The following is a 21,960-nucleotide window of genomic DNA, read 5'->3' as shown; positions in this document are numbered from 1 at the left end:
AAGGAGTCCTATAACAACAGCATAGCCCTTTGAAAAGAGTTGAAAGAAAGAAAGAAAGAAAGAAAGAAAGAAAGAAAGAAAGGTCATTATCATCATTAGCATTAGTAATACTAGCAATTTTTAAAATGGTCTTTAGAACTGTTCCAACAATGTGTGAAGAGAGGGGCCATTACTCTTATGCCAAGCCTTTTGGGAAAAGGATGCAAATGTTTATTCTCTTCTGAGATTAGAAACAAAGTAGATTAAGGGGATTTGGTAACACTGAAGAAAATCACCCCAGGGCAGTGTGGGTATTAAAGCAACTAAACATTGGTAGGGTTTCCTTTTGTTTAGAATTTTAGGAATTCAATTGTTTCATCTATCTTTTCAGCCGGGCAATGCAGGAGACAGTTTTTGAAGGTCAGTTGAAAATCAGGGCCCTTCTCTTTCAAGGGGACTGAGAAAATGAATTGAATTTGGAGAGAGACACGGCAATGGTCACTTAAATATTTTGGAATTTTATAGAATGTATGAATGTATGAATTAAAATTCTCTGATAATTTAAGCCCAATTAACGTCTAAGCTCAATATACCCACTTGAATTGGCTCTGCAAAAAATCCAGCAATTGATTTGGCCACAGAAGTGTTCAGAGTATCTTTGAACTGTTCAATATACTGGTCTCTTGCTTGGCAGCAGTCTGCGAAGAACAATAAAAACCACAAACAAACAAACAAGCAAAACATAGCATTTGAAGATGTAAGAATGACATTCAGAAGAATGGGAAAAGCACAGAAAAAAAGAATATCCGATGAGTAAATTGACTAGAATCTTTACAACACAGTAAACAGGATATGAGGGTATAAATTTCTGAAGGGTGAACTTTCTTTCAGAACAACCTGTACTTTGGTTTGAGCAGAGAGACGAGGATAGTTGTAAAGGCATAAATGAACCACTTCAGTCATGTCCATCTGGGGGAAAAATGCCCCAAAGTGTCATTGAGTCTGATATACACAGCTGTTTCACCTAAGGATACCATCTTCTCAACGGGGTAGATTTAATTCAGATGTAATTGGGGAGTGGATTTAATCTATTTGATAATAACTCTATTTACCTTTTATTGCCACTTAATCTGATATACAATTTTAAAACTACAAAGTGTCTCAATCTTTCGAGATAATAAATATGGTTACAGAAGAACTAGAATCCAGTCTAAAGAGGAATGTACTGGAGCCGGATCAATTCCATCCATGGTAGCAAAGGAGAGGAAGCCTTCTCTGGAATACTAAGGGTCCCAGATCTATGGCGTCCATACATGACTGAAACTTCAGAATTTTTACCCACACCTCTAATTTGATTCTAAACAGCACCACACAGTTTCTGAACTTAAACTCGTATCCTTGAACAGCAGGAGAAGCACAGAGGGAGATGTGGATGTGACGTACGCCCTGGGCCCAGTAACCATGAGAGCAATTTGAGAGGTGAGTCACCACCTACCATCCTAGCGCTTGCTTAGACGCATGGATACAGACCTGTCTCCTGAAGTGGAGAGATTAGGGACAGAAAATATCCGTCATCGTCATCAAAACTGAAGCATAAATATATTTTATACTTCAGCTTTTCATTTAAAACTGGAAAAAACAGAGGAAAAGGAAGATGGCGGCGTAGGAGGACGCTGTAGATTCCACCTACACCTGCCTAAATAACCCAGAAAACCGCCAGAGGATTAGCAGAACGGAGTCGCCGGAGCCAAGTGCAGACGAGAGGCCCACGGAAGAGGGTAGGAAGGGCGGCGAGGCGGTGCGCGCTCCACGGACTGGCGGGAGGGAGCCGGGCTGAGGGGCGGCCCGCTGGCCAAGCAGAGCCCCCGAGTCTGGCTGGCAAAAGAGGAGGGGCCGGATGAGTGTGTTCCGACAGCAAGCGCGACTTAGCGTCTAGGAGGTCATAAGTGAACAGCTCTGCTCGGAAAGCGGAAAGGCTGGAGGACAAAGGGAGGGAGAGCTGCTGAGCCTCCGGCCGACAGAGCTCAGTTTGGCGGGGAACAAGGGCGCTCGCCAGCGCCATCTCCCTCGCCCATCCCCCAGCCAAAATCCCAAAGGGAACCAGTTCCTGCCAGGGAAATTGCTTGCTCTGCGCAAACACCCAACTCTGTGCTTCTGCGGAACCAAACCTCCGGCAGTGGATCTGACTCCCTCCCGCTGCCACAGGGGCCCTCCTGGAGTGGATCACCTAAGGAGAAGCGAACTAAGCCTGCCCCCCTGCCGCCGTGCACCTTGCCTACCCACCCCAGCTAATACACCAGATCCCCAGCACCACAAGCCTGGCAGTGTGCAAGTAGCCCAGATGGCCACGCCACCCCACAGTGAATCCCGCCCCTAGGGGAGGGGAAGAGAAGGCACACACCAGTCTGACTGTGGCCCCAGCGGTGGGCTGGGGGCAGACATCAGGTCGGACTGCGGCCCCGCCCACCAACTCCAATTATACACCACAGCACAGGGGAAGTGCCCTGCAGGTCGGCACCACTCCAGGGACTATCCAAAATGACCAAACGGAAGAATTCCCCTCAGAAGAATCTCCAGGAAATAACAACAGCTAATGAACTGATCAAAGAGGATTTAAATAATATAACAGAAAGTGAATTTAGAATAATAGTCATAAAATTAATCACTGGGCTTGAAAACAGTATAGAGGACAGCAGAGAATCTCTTGCTACAGAGATCAAGGGACTAAGGAACAGTCACGAGGAGCTGAAAAACGCTTTAAACGAAATGCAAAACAAAATGGAAATGACGACAGCTCGGATTGAAGAGGCAGAGGAGAGCATAGGTGAACTAGAAGATAAAGTTATGGAAAAGAGGAAGTTGAGAGAAAGAGAGATAAAAAAATCCAGGAGTATGAGGGGAAAATTAGAGAACTAAGTGATACACTAAAAAGAAATAATATACGCATAATTGGTATTCCAGAGGAGGAAGAGAGAGGGAAAGGTGCTGAAGGGGTACTTGAAGAAATAATAGCTGAGAACTTCCCTGAACTGGGGAAGGAAAAAGGCATTGAAATCCAAGAGGCACAGAGAACAATCCAAGAGGCACAGAGAACTCCCTTCAGACGTAACTTGAATCGATCTTCTGCACGACATATCATAGTGAAACTGGCAAAATACAAGGATAAAGAGAAAATTCTGAAAGCAGCAAGGGATAAACGTATCTCACATATAAAGGGAGACCTATAAGACTCGTGACTGATCTCTCTTTTGAAACTTGGCAGGCCAGAAAGGATTGGCACGATATCTTCAGTGTGCTAAACAGAAAAAAATATGCAGCCGAGAATCCTTTATCCAGCAAGTCTGCCATTTAGAATAGAAGGAGAGATAAAGGTCTTCCCAAACAAACAAAAACTGAAGGAATTTGTCACCACTAACCAGCCCTACAAGAGATCCTAAGGGGGATCCTGTGAGACAAAGTACCAGAGACATCGCTACAAGCATGAAACCTACGGACATCACAATGACTCTAAACCCATATCTTTCTATAATAACACTGAATGTAAATGGATTAAATGTGCCAACCAAAAGACATAGGGTATCAGAATGGATACAAAAACAAGACCCATCTATTTGCTGTCTACAAGAGACTCATTTTAGCCCCGAGGACACCTTTAGATTGAGAGTGAGGGGATGGAGAACTATTTATCATGCTACTGGAAGCCAAAAGAAAGCTGGAGTAGCCATACTTATATCAGACAAACTAGACTTTAAATTAAAGGCTGTAACAAGAGATGAAGAAGGGCATTATATAATAATTACAGGGTCTATCCATCAGGAAGAGCTAACAATTATAAATGTCTATGCGCAGAATACCGGAGCCCCCAAATATATAAAACAATTACTCACAAACATAAGCAACCTTATTGATAAGAATGTGGTAATTGCAGGGGACTTTAACACTCCGCTTACAGAAATGGATAGATCATCTAGACACACGGTCAATAAAGAAACAAGGGCCCTGAATGAGACATTGGATCAGATGGACTTGACAGATATATTTAGAACTCTGCATCCCAAAGCAACAGAATATACTTTCTTCTCGAGTGCACATGGAACATTCTCCAAGATAGATCACATACTGGGTCACAAAACAGCCCTTCATAAGTTTACAAGAATTGAAATTATACCATGCATACTTTCAGACCACAATGCTATGAAGCTTGAAATCAACCACAGGAAAAAGTCTGGGAAACCTCCAAAAGCGTGGAGGTTAAAGAACAACCTATTAAAGAATGAGTGGGTCAACCAGGCAATTAGAGAACAAATTAAAAAATATATGGAAACGAAAATGAAAATACAACAATCCAAATGCTTTGGGATGCAGCGAAGGCAGTCCTGAGAGGAAAATACATTGCAATCCAGGCCTATCTCAAGAAACAAGAAAAATCCCAAATACAAAATCTAACAGCACACCTAAAGGAACTAGAAGCAGAACAGCAAAGGCAGCCTAAACCCAGCAGAAGAAGAGAAATAATGAAGATCAGAGCAGAAATAAACAATATAGAATCTAAAAAAACTGTAGAGCAGATCAACGAAACCAAGAGTTGGTTTTTTGAAAAAATAAACAAAATTGACAAACCTCTAGCCAGGCTTCTCAAAAAGAAGAGGGAGATGACCCAAAGAGATAAATTCATGAATGAAAATGGAATTATTACAACCAATCCCTCAGAGATACAAACAATATTCAGGGAATACTATGAAAAATTATATGCCAACAAACTGGACAACCTGGAAGAAATGGACAAATTCCTAAACACCCACACTCTTCCAAAACTCAATCAGGAGGAAATAGAAAGCTTGAACAGACACATAACCAGCGAAGAAATTGAATTGGTTATCAAAAATCTCCCAACAAATAAGAGTCCAGGACCAGATGGCTTCCCAGGGGAGTTCTACCAGACGTTTAAAGCAGAGATAATACCTATCCTTCTCAAGCTATTCGAAGAAATAGAAAGGGAAGGAAAACTTCCAGACTCATTCTATGAAGCCAGTATTACTTTGATTCCTAAACCAGAGAGACCCAGTAAAAAAAGAGAACTACAGTCCAATATCCCTGATGAATATGGATGTAAAAATTCTGAATAAGATACTAGCAAATCGAATTCAACAGCATATAAAAAGAATTATTCACCATGATCAAGTGGGATTCATTCCTGGGATGCAGGGCTGGTTCAACATTCACAAATCAATCAATGTGATACATCACATTAATAAAAAAAAAGAGAAGAACCATATGATCCTGTCAATCAATGCAGAAAAGGCCTTTGACAAAATCCAGCACCCTTTCTTAATAAAAACCCTTGAGAAAGTCGGGATAGAAGGAACATACTTAAAGATCATAAGAGCCATTTATGAAAAGCACACAGCTAACATCATCCTCAACGGGGAAAAACTGAGAGCTTTTTCCCTGAGATCAGGAACACGACAGGGATGTCCACTCTCATCGCTGTTGTTTAACATAGTGTTGGAAGTGCTAGCATCAGCAATCAGACAACAAAAGGAAATCAAAGGCATCAAAATTGGCAAAGATGAAGTCAAGCTTTCGCTTTTTGCAGATGACATGATACAATACATGGAAAATCCGATAGACTCCACCAAAAGTCTGCTAGAACTGATACATGAATTCAGCAAAGTTGCAGGATACAAAATCAATGTACAGAAATCAGTTGCATTCTTATACACTAACAATGAAGCGACAGAAAGACAAATAAAGAAACTGATCCCATTCACAATTGCACCAAGAAGCATAAAATACCTAGGAATAAATCTAACCAAAGATGTAAAAGATCTGTATGCTGAAAACTATAGAAAGCTTATGAAGGTAATTAAAGAAGATATAAAGAAATGGAAAGACATTCCCTTCTCATGGATTGGAAGAATAAATATTGTCAAAATGTCAATACTACCCAAAGCTATCTACACATTCAATGCAATCCCAATCAAAATTGCACCAGCATTCTTCTCAAAACTAGAACAAGCAATCCTAAAATTCATATGGAACCACAAAAGGCCCCGAATAGCCAAAGTAATTTTGAAGAAGAAGACCAAAGCAGGAGGCATCACAACCCCAGACTTTAGCCTCTACTACAAAGCTGTAATCATCAAGACAGCATGGTATTGGCACAAAAACAGACACATAGACCAATGGAATAGAATAGAAAACCCAGAGCTAGACCCACAAATGTATGGCCAACTCATCTTTGACAAAGCAGGAAAGAACATCCAATGGAAAAAAGACAGCCTCTTTAACAAATGGTGCTGGGAGAACTGGACAGCAACATGCAGAAGGTTGAAACTAGACCACTTTCTCACACCATTCACAAAAATAAACTCAAAATGGATAAAGGACCTGAATGTGAGACAGGAAACCATCAAAACCCTAGAGGAGAAAGCAGGAAAAGACCTCTCTGACCTCAGCCATAGCAATCTCATACTCGACACATCCCCAAAGCCAAGGGAATTAAAAGCAAAAATGAATTACTGGGACCTTATGAAGATAAAAAGCTTCTGCACAGCAAAGGAAACAACCAACAAAACTAAAAGGCAACCAATGGAATGGGAAAAGATATTTGCAAATGACATATTGGACAAAGGGCTAGTATCCAAAATCTATAAAGAGCTCACCAAACTCCACCCCCGAAAAACAAATAACCCAGTGAAGAAATGGGCAGAAAACATGAATAGACACTTCTCTAAAGAAGACATCCGGATGGCCAACAGGCACATGAAAAGATGCTCCACGTCGCTCCTTATCAGGGAAATACAAATCAAAACCATACTCAGATATCACCTGATGCCAGTCAGAGTGGCCAAAATGAACAAATCAGGAGACTATAGATGCTGGCGAGGATGTGGAGAAACGGGAACCCTCTTGCACTGTTGGTGGGAATGCAAATTGGTGCAGCCGCTCTGGAAAGCAGTGTGGAGGTTCCTCAGAAAATTAAAAATAGACCTACCCTATGACCCAGCAATAGCACTGCTAGGAATTTACCCAAGGGATACAGGAGTACTGATGCATAGGGGCACTTGCACCCCAATGTTTATAGCAGCACTCTCAACAATAGCCAAATTATGGAAAGAGCCTAAATGTCCATCAACTGATGAATGGATAAAGAAATTGTGGTTTATATACACAATGGAGTACTACGTGGCAATGAGAAAGAATGAAATATGGCCTTTTGTAGCAACGTGGATGGAACTGGAGAGTGTGATGCTAAGTGAAATAAGCCATACAGAGAAAGACAGATACCATATGGTTTCACTCTTATGTGGATCCTGAGAAACTTAACAGGAACCCATGGGGGAGGGGAAGGAAAAAAAAAAAAAGAGGTTAGAGTGGGAGAGAGCCAAAGCATAAGAGACTGTTAAAAACTGAGAACAAACTGAGGGTTGATGAGGGGTGGGAGGGAGGGGAGGGTGGGTGATGGGTATTGAGGAGGGCACCTTTTGGGATGAGCACTGGGTGTTGTATGGAAGCCAATTTGACAATAAATTTCATATATTGAAAATAAAAATAAATAAAACTGGAAAAAACACTACCTGGCCCCAAACATGTTTTAAGGTACATGTGATGTTTGGGAAAAGCCGCATGGCTAGGTTAGTTGGAATTAGGGGCTGGAAGTGTGAAGAAAGAAGGAAGGAAAAGGATACCAAATCCAGAAAGCACATTTTTAGCATCGCTTATGTTGCTTGAGGAGAGGATATACTAGACAAGTAAACCCATGCCTGTAGAGAGTCCATTTTTTAGTTTTTATTAAGAAAGGCAGAGAGCCTGGGATGACTCTAAAGGATGGATCACATATGAAAAGAAATAATTTGGAAATTTAGCATGCCCATCTGTAAGGAGAGGGGAGCGTGGAGCAAAGTCAACCCCAATGGCTGACATCTGGCCAAAACCAAACTGAGAGCAGGCTTTGCGTGAACCTGTGATAGACCTTTCATGATTTGTCCCCTGCTTGCCCACGAGTTCAGTGACGAGAGGGGTCACCTCCTGTAATCAGCTGTTTACTTCATTTCACATTTACTTCCTGAGCTCATTGATGTAACTCCAGGTCAGGCTGCCTCTGGAGAGAGACATGGTGCGGTGGCATCACCATGACAAGGGTGTAACGAGTGGATGTTCCCCGTATACCATTCAAACAACTGAGTGGAGATGGAGAGTTTTTATTTTAGCTGGTGGTATAGAAACAGTTAAATAGAGTGAAGAGCCAAGGAAGAACAATGTTTCAGGAAAAGGAAGCTCATCTTGCAAAAGGTGAAGAACAATGACATGACGAGGACGAGGTCTGGGGCATTGTGGGACAGTGGGCTTTGGGAGGTGGATGTCGTCACAGCTTCCGTCCTAAATTCAGGGCCCGGAATGAACACTTGGCAAGACAAAATCCCGGCAAAAGGATAGAGGAAGGTGATGTAATCTACCACAGAAACATCTATATCAACTTCACAACCTGGACTCCTGCTTATGCCCATGTGGGCAATGATGACCTAATCCTGAACTGAAAGAACTTCCACCAAGATTGGTACCTGTAAGCGCCCAGTGAACGCATCCTAAGAGGAACGGAGAACCGGAATCTTCTACACTCAAAGTACTTTACGAGCTGGGTTGCATTTGCAAACGTGTGACTACACCTTTTTGCAACAAAGACCAAACACTACGCAGTTCCCCAAAGCCCTGAAGGAGTGTGGTCTCTTTTTGTATTGCAATTCTGTTTGAATACATATTTCAGTTGTGTCTCTTGAGGATGTGAATTAAGAAAACAGCTGACTTCAGATATGCCAAAGACAACAGTTCAGAGGAGCAGAAGGGTATGTCTGTCACTATCATTAAGCCTCCAGAGGCCACTGGAGAGATGACCATGGGGTTCTAGTATTTTCAAATTGGCCTAAGCAGAGAAAGCCTCGAAGAGGGAGGAAGCAGAGAGGATGGAGAAAGGCAGGGACACAGAGTAGGGAGGGAAGGAGATGGCCAGCTCTTGAGTGCTTCTGCTTGCTAGGCTCTCTGCTGCCCGCGTTGTGGTCAGATTGAGGTCGATGAGGTGCATGAAACCGAGTTTAGTTCTCGATGCCTTCCAGGTAGGATATGTGGGTCCGGCTCTACAGGTACCCTTGGTATTGCTATTATCTGCCTTTCTGTACCCAAAACTCTCCTCTCTTGATCTCATGAAGCCTTGTAATGACGGGTTGGGGGCAGCTGCTGCCATCTGTATCTTACAAATGAGAAAGCCGAGGTGACAGATGGAGCCTTTGCTTGCAGCTGAACCAGCTGGGGCTGGGACTGGAATCCAGGTCTCCTGACTTCGTGGGTCCCCTCAATCCTGGCCAGAACAGGAATTATTATTTTAAGGAATTATTGAAATTATTAATAATTTTAATAATTATTTTGATTATTTTAAAATTATATTATTTTAATTATTTTAAGCAGGTTCATCCTGCTGACAAGCCAGTGTGAACAGGGGTGGCCATAGGTAGGGAGCAGTGGTTTGGAGTCAGAAGGCTTGGGGTCAAGTCCTAGCTCTGCTGCCTCTCAGGTGTGGACCTTGGTTTCCCGATTTTTTAAAGTGGAGGGGGGAGGGTTTTTTTTTAATATAGCTTTAAATTTCCTTAGAGTTTCAAGTTCTGTGACCACGGCATCCTATTTCAATGCTCATTCTTTTATCCCCCTGTCTCCATTTTGCCATTATCCTATCTGAATTTTAAGGTGACTGTGAATCTTCTTTCTTCCTTTCAAAGCTGATTTCTAAGACTTCCATTTGCATTTTTTCAACCCGAGTGACTCAAAACTGTTCCATTAAGCGTCTTGGGCAGAAGCATTGAGCTCTTTCTTTCAGCACTACTTAGAAGCAGCTATTCGGAGGTCCTGAACTGTGCTGACAAGCACAGGGGAGACTGCTGATTAGCAGAGAATTGCTGCTTCCATCCCTCCCCTCTGGTAAGAATAGGTAGAGAATGCAAATATAAATGCGGTTGGTAAATGGGAACTCTCCTTTTGAGAATGCCTTTAAAACATTTGCCAGAGATGTCTACAGACTTTGGCAATGGCCTCAAGTTTTGACAGATGTCCTCATTTTGGCTGGCATTCTGAGTCCCTTGGGGGAACTTCCTGACCGGAGTTTTGAAATGGCTGAAAGTATTCTTTTCCCTCTCCCCCTCCACCGTTGGGAATTGGTAAACAATCCCACCAACCTTGTTCTCTTTTCAAGCTGATAGCAGGGCTATTGCTAACAGAGCTGACGGAACTCCTTTAATGAAGTACCAAGTGGGAGTTTGTTTAGCTTGGCTCTGATGGCCAGAGATGCTCCCCTCACAGCCAGAGAGCACAGCGGTAGTAGGCATGATGCATGTTGACGCTACGAGGCCTTGCTTTCCAGTTTTGTTTCCTTTGGCTCTTCCCTTTTCCATTGGTTCAAATCTGTTCACTGAGTAACGGTTCGGCCTTTCTCGGTTTCGTTACCCACCCTCCCGGCCACCCCGCACCCCCCTCCCTGCCCAGTTGAACCTGGTGCACAGCTGCATTTTCTAATTGTTTGCACTGGAGAATCTCGACAGTGGCTTCCTCCCCAGGGGCCCCGGAAAACATCTGGGCACATTGTCTGCAAATGACAAAAGAAGGCATTTGGCAAAACTGTGAGGACAAGACACATATGATACCAGTCAGGATAGGAGGGCTTCTTAATTTGATATTGAGATTCCTCCCATACTCCTCTCCCACTTAGGACAAAAACCTAATACTTTGGTTTGAAAAGATAATTTTTTCTTAGAAACCAGTTATGTGGGCACTTTACAAAGGAAACTGACTTCAGTGCCAGCCTGGAAACAACTTGCTCAAGAGTTATATGGGTAAGGCATCTGAAAGAATCGGAATAATTAGGTATCTGATTTGATGTTCAGGTGGGTACAGCAAGTGAGAACAAAAGGTGAGTACAAGAATGGCTCTGTAGAAATCTTATGCATTGAAGGCTCTGAGAACTAATCTCAATGCATTCATTTGCGGTTTACCTGATTTTATTTTCAAGCAAAACGAATTGTAAAAATCCCTGTAATTAATTGCTCAGAGTCTGAAGGCCTTTCTACTAAAGGTTTCCTCCAAGGGGGCTTTGGTTCAAGTAAGTAAAATTTGGCCCCTGATGAATGATATTCTTCATATGCGTTTCTGATCCTGATACTGGGAAAATCTGATCGGTCATACCACGTGCAGAGCAGACTTTAGAGAAACCAGACCAAAATCTCAAAACTCACTGATTGGCAGCCCAGCCCACTGGGGAGCTCCATCCTGAAGGACCCTACATTTGTCAAGCCAAGTGTGTATGGGCTGCACCCATGGTAGGCACCTCTGCAGAGAAGAAACAGTGAGAAGATGGGGTCAGGTTCAGTTTTCTTTGATTGCTGGCCTGTGGACTATTGTGTAGGACAAAAGAGAAGATCCGTGAAGCCTATGGAGACAACACAGAACACCATTAATGTGTAACTCCAATGATTTCTAAGAAACCTTCTGAGCCTATGCCAGGAGAATTTACTTATTTGTCTTTTCTGATGGTGTCATAGACATGAAATTGTGAAAGGAAGATCTGGAGAGTATCTGGGCAAGAACTCTGACCTTGGCACCTGCCCTACTTAGTCACTCTTAAGCAAAGAGACTCATCTTTTAGCAACACATCTGGAATTCTATTCAATGAGTATTATTCTTTTAAGCAGTCACCTTGAGAAACCAAATATTTGTTCTGTGATGTTGCTGTTGTGCAAATGCCTCATGAGCCACTTTATCTGGTGTATAAAAAAAACAACAACAGGGGCGCCTGGGTGGCGCAGTCGGTTAAGCGTCCGACTTCAGCCAGGTCACGATCTCGCGGTCCGTGAGTTCGAGCCCCGCGTCGGGCTCTGGGCTGACGGCTCAGAGCCTGGAGCCTGTTTCCGATTCTGTGTCTCCCTCTCTCTCTGCCCCTCCCCCGTTCATGCTCTGTCTCTCTCTGTCCCCAAAATAAATAAAAAACGTTGAAAAAAAATTAAACAACAACAACAACAACAACAACAACAACAACACAGGTTTTGTTTCTTTTTGAACCTGAAACTACCACAGTTAGTATAAATCATTCTGATCACCTGTCTTGGCTTCAAATGGGTTTTGATAATTCTCAAATCAAAATCACCCTTAAATGAGGACTTAGGATTATTAAGACTATTCAAAAGGATGGTCATCTATCTTGAAAGAGGAGACACAACTGTGTGTTGAACCCTAGCAACACATGTCCACTTTGAATAGATCAATACTTATCTGGACATGTATATTCTGGGAGGTTTATTTGGGTAAAACATCAGTCACATTTTTTATTGCCATATTTCTTTGACAGTAAATGTTTCCTTATGCCTATAGTTACTGTGGGGCATATTATATGGAATGTGCAGTATTGGATGTGCTGTCGTCATCAGATCTTCTTTGGAAATGAGACAGAATCTATGGCCAGACAGGTAAAAGAATGGGACTATCTCTTCATTCCATGTACTTTTACTATAAGTCACCCTCTGACATAAACCTTATTAAAAGATAATGCTTGAAAGTGCTATACAGGGGCACCTGGGTGGCTCAGGTAGTTAAGCATCAGACTTTGGCTCAGTACGTGATCTTATGGTTCGTGAGTTTGAGCCCCACATCAGTTGTCCGCTGTCAGTACAAAGCCCACTTCAGATCCTCTGTCTCCCTCTCTGCCGCTCCCCATCTCATGCTCTCTCTCTGTCTCAAAAATAAATAAACATTAAAAAAGGTGCTATATAAAATTACCCAAAGGAAGAAACTGCAAACAAAATGCTAAGTTTTCTATTGTTTTTAATGCTAATATAGCTACCAAGGGTTTATAATTAATCTGTTACGTTGCCAATTTTCAAAAGTCACCCAGAGAAGTAGAAATATACAGGTTCAATATGTATCCTCTGAACTTAGGGAGGAGAAGAGGTGAAAATTTGGTGCCATTGGCACTAGGAAGTAAGTAGAGGGCTCCTGATCATAAGCAGAGATGAAAATGTGTCCACTGTCATATGGTAGAGCTGTGAGCATCTACGCATATAGACCAGTTATTCACCACTTGGCATATATCGTGGTCAATACCACACCTTCAGAGTCCAAAAACTGTCAAATGACCATCTATTTAATTTTATCAGATGATCTATGACATAAGTAGTACTCCAAGCTGTTTTTTACCCCAGTCAGGGACCCCTACCTTGAATGAGGCCAGTTTAGATGGGGTTATCCCGTCATAAAATTCATTTCACTGATACTGCTGTAAAATCAGAATGATACTCCCGGGAAAGCGCCCCTCCGCCTTCCCCATGCTATATTTTAAAGACGCACATTTAGTATTGGGGTAAGTCAATGTTATCAAAGTTGAATATTCCAAGGTGTGATTACCTGAAAGAAATAAGGTCTGTGCGATTTGTGTGTGCTCTGGCCATCAGCATGGCTAGGTCATTGGCTTCGGAGCCACTGTTCACAAAGAAAATGACCTGGAGGGAAACAGAAGACACAAGGCCTCATACATTAATTTATGTCCTTCTTCCCCAATTAATGCAAAATTGCTAAGACTGTGCCCCAGCCTCTAATTAGGAAGGAGGGTTCCTTTTAGAAAAGCAGTTCTATCACTCAAGTACTATATTAATTCTACAGCTTTTCAGTGAGCAGCTGCTAAGTGCTAAAGATACAAAACTGGCTAAGGATTGTCCCAGTTGTGAAACTTCTCGACTTTCACTGGCTTTATTCAATGCTCTACAAAATGCCAAGATGGGGAGACCCGCTGAAGGGTATGTAGTGGTTAGCGGGTGAGTGGATCTGAGGACCGGGTTGCTTAGCTCCTGAACCACAACCACCCGACAGGGTTCTGAAGGCTTGCACAAGGCAGGCTCCCTGGTCCTGTAGCCTCAGAGGATGTCCCTGCTTGTCTGTTTGGTGTGTGTGAATGTTGAGAAAACAAGCGAACACACAAAACATGCAGCTCCTCTTGGCTAAGAGAAAGGGGAGAACTGAAGGGAACTGGGTCCTCCGGGCTCGGGGCCTGGGAAGCATGAGCTTGTGTCCTTGCTAATGTCCCTGCTTCTGTGCCTCTGTGAGCATGACTGGGCTAGACTTAGGTTGCCTCTAGCCCAGCTTTCTTCATCTCTTGCAGAGGGTGAAGTAGATAGAGAAGCTATAGTAAGAAAAGCCAATACCAGGTACTGGGCACTATACATATATTATATATAGTACTATATTTACATGTTATACATCTAAATTATATATATCTACAGGTACTATGTATATTCTTATATATATACTAACTTATTGAATCCTGAAGTGCAAATCTTGGCCGACATTTTAACATCTCAATTCAGTTAAAAACCAGTCATTTCTGATGCAGAAAAACATCTCGTTTAGCAAAAAAATGTCTAAGTGCATCTTAGAGCAAATGAACTGAACAGGATATTAATTTTATCAAAAAATGGCTCCACTTTGGGGGCGCCTGCGTGGCTCAGTTGGTTAAGTGTCTTACTCTTGATTTCGGCTCAGGTCACGATCTCGTGGTTCGTGAGATCTAGCCCCACGTCGGGCTCTGCGCTGATAGCCCAGAGCCTGCTAGGGATTCTCTCTCTCCTTCTCTCTCTGTCCCTCCCTTCCTAGTGCTCTCTTCGTCTCTCTCAAAAATCAATAAATAAACATAAAAAAATTGGCTCCACTCTATAACAGGAGACATACAAATGAATTCGTAGAGGAGCCCTGGAGCAAAGAGATGAAAAACTCTTGAGGAACATAGAGGAGAGTGTCCATAAAGGAGCTCTGGGGCTTCTGCTAAGTGATTTTGCAGAGATGTGGCAGTGAGGAGAACTTCGAGAAGAGGCAGAGGCTTGGAGGTGACGAGTGAACACTGGCTGGCTTCACCAGCAATTCATAATTCCCGCTTTCTCCTCAATTGCTCTCAGAAATGGCTATTAGCTCACTATTTCAGATGTTCGATTCATGGACCAAATTCCCTGTTCATAGTCCTGCTTCCTCGGGAAGCTCTCCTGGGGTCATGAGACCCCTGTTCCTTTAAGCTGGGATCATCATACCTTTAGAGGCTCTGGAAGAAGTGCCAAAAGCTTCTCTGCGAACTCATGGGTTGGAGAGTGGAAAAAGAGGGCGCTTGTGTGCCACAGGCGTCCAAGCTGCTTTTGTGCCACTGCGTTCACCTTCCTGGATAAACACAAGAGCTGAGTTCCCCATGCAACCAGTGGGCACGTTCCTCCAAAACACACACACACACACACACACACACCAGCCATTGACCCTGAATCTATGGCTAGTTCTCAAATAGTTTCAAGAGGCTGGTTTCATCCACATGTGAGGAAGAACTGTAGCCAGTAGAGCTGTCAATGGGATGGGTGCCTTGAAAGGTAATGGGGTCTTCCCCAAGGGAAGTGTTCAAAAGGAGACCAAATGATTATCCCTTACAGATTTTAAAAAAGAAAGTCCTATTTTAGGAGGGAGTTTGGGACATAGATTCTCTTCTGATTAGGATTTCTTATTAAATACCCTTTGAACAGGTTCCAAACTAAAGAGGACTATATCTAAGCCCAGGTGTCTTTTCATTTTATTCTTCTAGAAGTTACAGATACATCACACACATGTATACAAGAGCAGGCCTTCTTCCTTCAGAGGAGGTTCCAATATCTGCTTCCTAATAGTGGTCACTTTGGATGAACGCTTTGTAACTATGAAACCATATCCTGTGAAGGATCAGAAGGTTGGCATTGAGGGATAGTAAGAACTTAGGGTACATAGAGAGGTAGGACCTGACTAGGAATGCCTTGAAAACATAAGCCAGGATGTTTAAACTTGATCCAAAGGGCATCAATGGCTAAAGGTACACACCAGTTCTGTTTGTTACTAATAATTTTCTCTCAAAAAAGAACAGTGAAGTGGTTAAATAAATAATGATTAAGTGATTTTGAGAAGTACCAGTTCAAACAGATTTCCTTACTGCAGGACTTGCCAGTGCTTTTATTAGACAAATACATACTATTTCTCCCCAGGAGGGAGATGGAGTTTACAGGGTTTTTAAAATTTATTTTTTCATGGGGCCCTTTACCAACTAACTTCTCCTGTGGTCTGGGTTTTATGACTCATTTTAGAAAATTGCAGACAATCAATGAACTCTTACAGTTAACAGATAATTGATGAAAGCATTTTTTTGCAAAGTAAATATGTGAGCCCCATGAGGGTAGATTGAAAAGGGTAAGACTGGTAACGGTGAATCCAGTCATGAGGGCAAGGTAGCCTTCCAGGTGTGCCAGAAAGAGAGGTTCTAGAGACTGGGCTTGGTGGGAACCAGCAGGGGCCAGTAGGAGAGGCATTTCAGTGGAGGGAAAGCTAGATCTCAGTATCAGGTTGCCTCTGGGCAGGGAAGAGTCAAAGATGACTTCACCATTCTTGCCTGTGACATTGGGGAAACTCATGGATTAGTTGAGACATGCAGCCAGTGGCCGCCCAGCTCCTTCACATGGTAGGAGGCTCACTTGTGCACTTTGAATACATGCATATGGAAATAGAAATATTATAGTAGAGGGTTTGATGGATTTGGCGCTAATGTTGGATTTTAGCTGATGGTGGAATATCATGGGGTGTGTGTGGGGGGGTGTCCTGGAGGCTGCAGGAAATGTGGGGCGCCTTAATGCCCACTCTGGGCTTATTAGAGTTATTATAGTAGCTTGGCGAGGGAGCAAGATGAAAGAGAGAGTTGGGGGAGGCTGCTGAAAATGTCACAAAATGATCAGGATGGGGAAAAGGGGTGGAGCTGAGACTATGGGCAGAGTATTAATGCACGAAGAGGGTATAGAGAGAAGAGCAGAGGGTGAAGGGAAGAGGCTGGGGCCCCTTGAGTCAGGGGGTCAGAGGGCAAGCTTCAGGGTCAGAGGGAGATCAGGAGAAGCACAGAGGTCATGAAAGCAGTGAGTGGTGGACTAACAGGGACGATGCCAACATTATTCATGAGAACGTGTAAAATGTTTCACTACTTTGTTTACCTTTTCCTTCCTTCATGTGTGTTTATTGTGTGTTTTAGACTGCACCAGAATTTTATCTTATATGCTCCTTAGAACCTCGCATGGGAACAGTGACTCCCGGAGACAGAAATAGGAAGGCTGTGGGAGGAATTGGTGAGGCCAGACCCTGGGATTACAACTCACTCCTATCACCCGACAGCGTCTCCAGAAGACCCTTTGCTCCTACTTTTGACAGAAGGACCCAAACTTATTCAATTTATTTTGGCTTGCTGCTTTATTTTGGTCCCGCTTCGCATGAGTTTTGTTGGTCAGATTATGAAAGACAAGAGAAAAATAGGCATTAAAATGAGATAATGGCATCAAAACCAAGAAGACCACAGAAGACCCTGCCGAGAACATTTGTGTGGGTGCACTGATGACCAAAGATCCAGAGAATCTTAGGATTGATGCATCCATATGTTTCTAATGTAAATTTCCAGCTCTGATTCCATCTTTCTCTTACCATCCTTTCTTGCCTCATCTATCAGTCAGGGGTGATGGAGAGCCTTAGGCTAGAAGTGATTTCTCATTTCATCACCCCACACCCCACACACCTGCCCCATGACTCTCTGAGAACTGCCTCCCTTCCTTTCTTTCTGCCTATTCCTCAGTGTGTTGCTTTTCTTTGGGAAGCTGTTTCTAGCGAGGGCGAACACACACATACACAGCAATGCTCCCATCACATGGTACACGCCATGCTGCCTGGGAATGAACAACCCTTGCCTTGTCAAGAAAACAGAAAGTGCGGTGCAAAGATTTTTTTGTTACCCAGGAAATAGCAGGGAGCGTGTCAGCCAGAAACCGGGATATGCCTAAGGAGAGAGAATTTTTAACCAGGGTTCTGGATCATGAACATGAGCATTAGCCTGTACTCCATATATTCTTCTGGAGTAAAGAGACTGGAATTTGAGGACACTCACGGGTGGCAGTGACCAACACTGACGGTGACAATCCCAGAAAAGCAATCCAGGTATCTGTTTCCCTCATGGTCAAATAGCCATTCCATGTGACCCTGGTGGAGCAGCAAAGGCTTCGGAAAATATGCAGTCGGGACAGGAGGAAGATGCAGCCTGTGGACCTCCAGGATGCGGTCATAGGCGAGGGACTGCGAAAAGGCAAGATTTCAGTGTTTAAGATCTCCCTTTTCCTTAAGAGCTCCACATTTCTTACAAGATCAACAGCAGGTCACATGCCGTGTGCCTTGCCTCTCTACTGACTGAGCATTAGGCTGCTGTGATGTGCCCACAAGTGGCTGTATTTGCCCCATGTCCCCTCTTTGCCCCAGGTCCTTTCTCTCAAGTACAGGACATTATTAATGTGTCCCTTCGATCCCTTTTTAGATCACACATGGAAGAAGGAGGCTGAAATATTCTACCTCTAAATGGAAAGTCTTGTCTTTGAATTCCTTTTAGCTGTAGAATAAAATAAAAAGACTTTGGAAGTAAATGTCTACAGTAATGTCTTTTCTCTCTTTCTTTTTTTCCCTGCAGTTTTTTTTGAGAATAAACAAATGAGGCGCTGGTGGTGTTCATGTCTTTAATTATCAAAATTTTCTCCTATACTGCTCTTCTCTGTGGGCCCGTCCCGACTGCTGAATCTACAATTTCTAATCTATGAGTGTCATGTAGAATAAAGGGTATGGAAAGGAAGGGAGGGAGGAAGGGAGGAGGGATAGACAGAGGGAGAGAGAGCATGAGAGCGCCTGATATTTCTTAGTCTGAGAGCAAAATTATAACTTCCTAGTTTGGAGGGAAGGACTCGTGAAGGTCAGATCGCGTAGTGCCATATGAGGTAATCAAAATCAGAACATTTTATTTATTTATTTTTACAGTTTATTTATTTATTTTGAGAGAGAGACAGAGAGTGAGTGGGGGAGGATGAGAGATGTGCTCTGTTGGTGCAGAGCCTGATGTGGAGATCCAACCCATGAAACCGTGAGATCATGACCTGAGCCGAAATCAAGAGTTGGAGGCTTAAATGACTGAGCCACCCAGATGCTCCCAGAGCAATATTTTATTTTGCTTTTTAAAAATGTTTTTACAGAGAGGGAGGGAGGCAAACCATAAGAGACTCTTAAGGACTGAGAACAAACTAAGGATAGATGGGGGGGAGGGTGGGGGAGAGGGGAAAGTGGGTGATGGGCATTGAGGAGGGCACCCGTTGGGATGAGCACTGAGTGTTGTATGGAAACCAATTTGACAATAAATTATATTTAAAAATGTTTTTAAATGTTTTTATTTATTTGTGTGTCTGTGTGTGTGTCTGTGTGTGTGTGTGAGAGAGAGAGACAGAGCGAGAGAGAGAGAGAGAGAGTGGGGAGGGGCAGAGAGGGGTTTGTGGACAGAGAATCTGGAGCTGGCTCCGCACTGGCAGCAGAGAGCATGATGCGGGGCTCGAACTCACAAACTGTGAGGTCGTGACCTGAGCTGAGATCACGAGTCAAGCACTTAACCGACTGAGCCCCACATGTGCCCCTAGAACATTTTAAAAAGCAAATCTGTGGCACCACAAATGTGATATATGTATTTGTGTGTGTGTGTCTACATCTGTGTCCTTGTGATACAGATGGATCGTCTCTTTCTCATACTCTAGGTCGCTCAGTCTCTGCTCTGTGTCTCTCTCACACACGCCCATTCATGCAGCAGCACGGAGCAGAGTAAGAGGGTTCGGATGCTCCTAGTGACTTGTAGGTAGAATATCTAGGATGCCCTGGCTAAGCGGCAAGCAGGACCTTGGCGGGTTTTTCTTGAGGAAACAATTTTGCCCTTTCAAGAAGAACCACCCTCTTGGGTTTCCCTAAAATTCTGACTCTTACCTGGTATTTTTCAGGTGTGAAGTCACATGGAGGCATTCTGGGTTTTGTGTGGAGACCAAGCTTGGTCACAGACGTCCAGAAAGCACCTATCAAGGGTAAAGTGAACTTAGGGCCCACAGTTGAACAGCAAACTAGCCTGCTTGTAAAAACCACCTATACTAAGTAATCTGAATCAAGACCCTTAGGCAATTTCGTTTATTTCTTAGTTAAAACAAATACTTCAGGGGCGCCTGGGTGGCTCAGTCGGCTAAGCGGCCGACTTCAGCTCAGGTCATGATCTCGCGGTCCGTGAGTTCGAGCCCCGCCTCGGGCTCTGTGCTGACAGCTCAGAGCCTGGAGCCTGTTTCAGATTCTGTGTCTCCCTCTCTCTGACCCTCCCCTGTTCAAACTCTGTCTCTCCCTGTCTCAAAAATAAATAAAAACGTTAAAAAAATAAATAAATAAAAAAAATAAATTTAAAAATACTTCGAATCGACCTTTAGTTAGGACTTAAAAACTAAGGTATCTCAATAACACATTTTCTGAAGGAAAAAAGGAGAATTTCTTTCAACTATAGTAAAAAAAAAAAAATCATGGAGGATATTGGAAGAAGCCATCGTTTTTCCCACTGCGGTCCCTCACAATCTCCCCCCACACCCTGCCAGGTGGACTAATCTCTCTCTTCAGTTGGTCAGACTGCTGCCACTGTGGTGCATGGATCGAATATATCGTCCGTGTCAATAGAGGTGCTTTCTAAGCTTTGAGCTGCTTGGTGCCTGAATCCTGGTGCCAATTTCAGTTCCTGACACCAGGTTGGCTCTCCGTAAACAGTGAACGAATGGCTGTTCACTAGTCTTGTAGAGAATCAGGAGAGTCAGGTGCCAGGCAGTGTCCCATAATAACAAATGCGTGCATAGAGACGTGTAAGACAAAACACAACACAAAGACCTTCCTCCCAAACACAACACAAAGACCATGAGGACCCAAGACCAGACCGTGGCAAAGCAAAGATGAGGTCAGTCAGAGGAATCACTTAATATTTGGGGCTGGAAGGGGCCTCAGGTTTTTGTCGTCAAAATGCTTATGTTCTAGATGAGGAAGGCAGACCCAAGTGGTAAATTAATTTGCTTAAGTTTGCCAAGCTAGCTAGCTGCAGAACAAGAGTGAAACTCCAAATTTCAGGCTACCAGCCTACTTCTCATTCATTGGCCACTTTGGCCCTTCCTTTCCAGCACAGATCTTGACCTGTGTATAGCAGTGGGATGGGACAATAGAGTTAAAGAATATCACAGTGGGAGGAGACGTCTAGAAACCTTGTAGAAAAGAATACAGCTAATTTTGAAGACTTAAGGTCAGTGTCAAGATAATATTACATGTGGAGAGAGCTGAGAAAATGATGTCTCTTACTCAGCATAAAGGTCTGAATCCGTAGATGAAATGTTGGTATTTTGTGTGGCTGTGAAGTCACAGTCCTGAGAAACACAATGAACAATTGTGTTTTAAATGAAGCTGGAAAGGAAAAGCTCTGAATATGTTTTCTTTCAAAGAGGTCCCATTCACTTTTCTGCTTTAAATAATCACTAATGTCATTAATTTGCTCTTACTTTAAAAACAAATGGCTTTCGGCTAGCCAGCAAAGAAATGAGAAAAAAATAACACCTTAAGTTTTCTGAGAATTTCACCTTTTGAAAAGCTTTTCATTGTGTCTATCTACATTAATTACTCTTCTGAAACGGCAACAAAATAGACCGAGTGTTTCTACGAATTCAAATTCCCTTCACTCCTTCAGTCCCGTATTTTCCTGCCTGCACAGTTGGAGCAGCCCATTGAGAAGGCTGGAAGCTCTCTTGACTCCAAACCTATAGCGACTCTGATAGTAGGCTGGCAGTGGGGACAGAGTGGGGAAGAAGGACTGCATAAAGAAGAGCCTAGATTTTAAACAGTCAAGGCAGGTCGATTCAGTCATTGGTTCACCTAACTGAATGGAATGTGACGGTGGAGTGAGAGCTCCAAATGAAATACATAAAATCATGTTGGAAGCAAGGAAGGAAGGGAGGAAGGGAGGAAGGGAGGGAGGGAAGAGGAAGGAAGGAATATTTGAAAATACAC

General features: G+C 43.2%; 1 protein-coding gene across 1 annotated transcript in view; it reads right to left on the bottom strand.

Moving 5' to 3' along the window:
• AGXT2 (alanine--glyoxylate aminotransferase 2) overlaps nucleotides 1-21,960 on the bottom strand; it is a 68,790-nt gene that overhangs the window by 24,968 nt on the left and 21,862 nt on the right. The window contains exons 3-9 of the mRNA XM_047077121.1: nucleotides 19,873-19,958; nucleotides 17,978-18,162; nucleotides 15,087-15,210; nucleotides 13,417-13,511; nucleotides 11,256-11,349; nucleotides 10,516-10,609; nucleotides 577-677 (exon numbers count right to left, since the gene is read on the bottom strand). Coding sequence (XP_046933077.1) covers nucleotides 577-677; nucleotides 10,516-10,609; nucleotides 11,256-11,349; nucleotides 13,417-13,511; nucleotides 15,087-15,210; nucleotides 17,978-18,162; nucleotides 19,873-19,958 — 779 coding nt within the window. The remainder of the gene's footprint in view (nucleotides 1-576; nucleotides 678-10,515; nucleotides 10,610-11,255; nucleotides 11,350-13,416; nucleotides 13,512-15,086; nucleotides 15,211-17,977; nucleotides 18,163-19,872; nucleotides 19,959-21,960) is intronic.

Source organism: Lynx rufus, unplaced genomic scaffold (genome assembly GCF_022079265.1).
Source record: "Lynx rufus isolate CCGP_SWC_20201006 ecotype Redwood Valley unplaced genomic scaffold, mLynRuf1.p SCAF_1, whole genome shotgun sequence".
Classification (NCBI taxonomy): Eukaryota; Metazoa; Chordata; class Mammalia; order Carnivora; family Felidae; genus Lynx; species Lynx rufus.
Note: the sequence above shows the minus strand (reverse complement) of the source record. Positions and strands in the feature narration are given on the sequence as shown.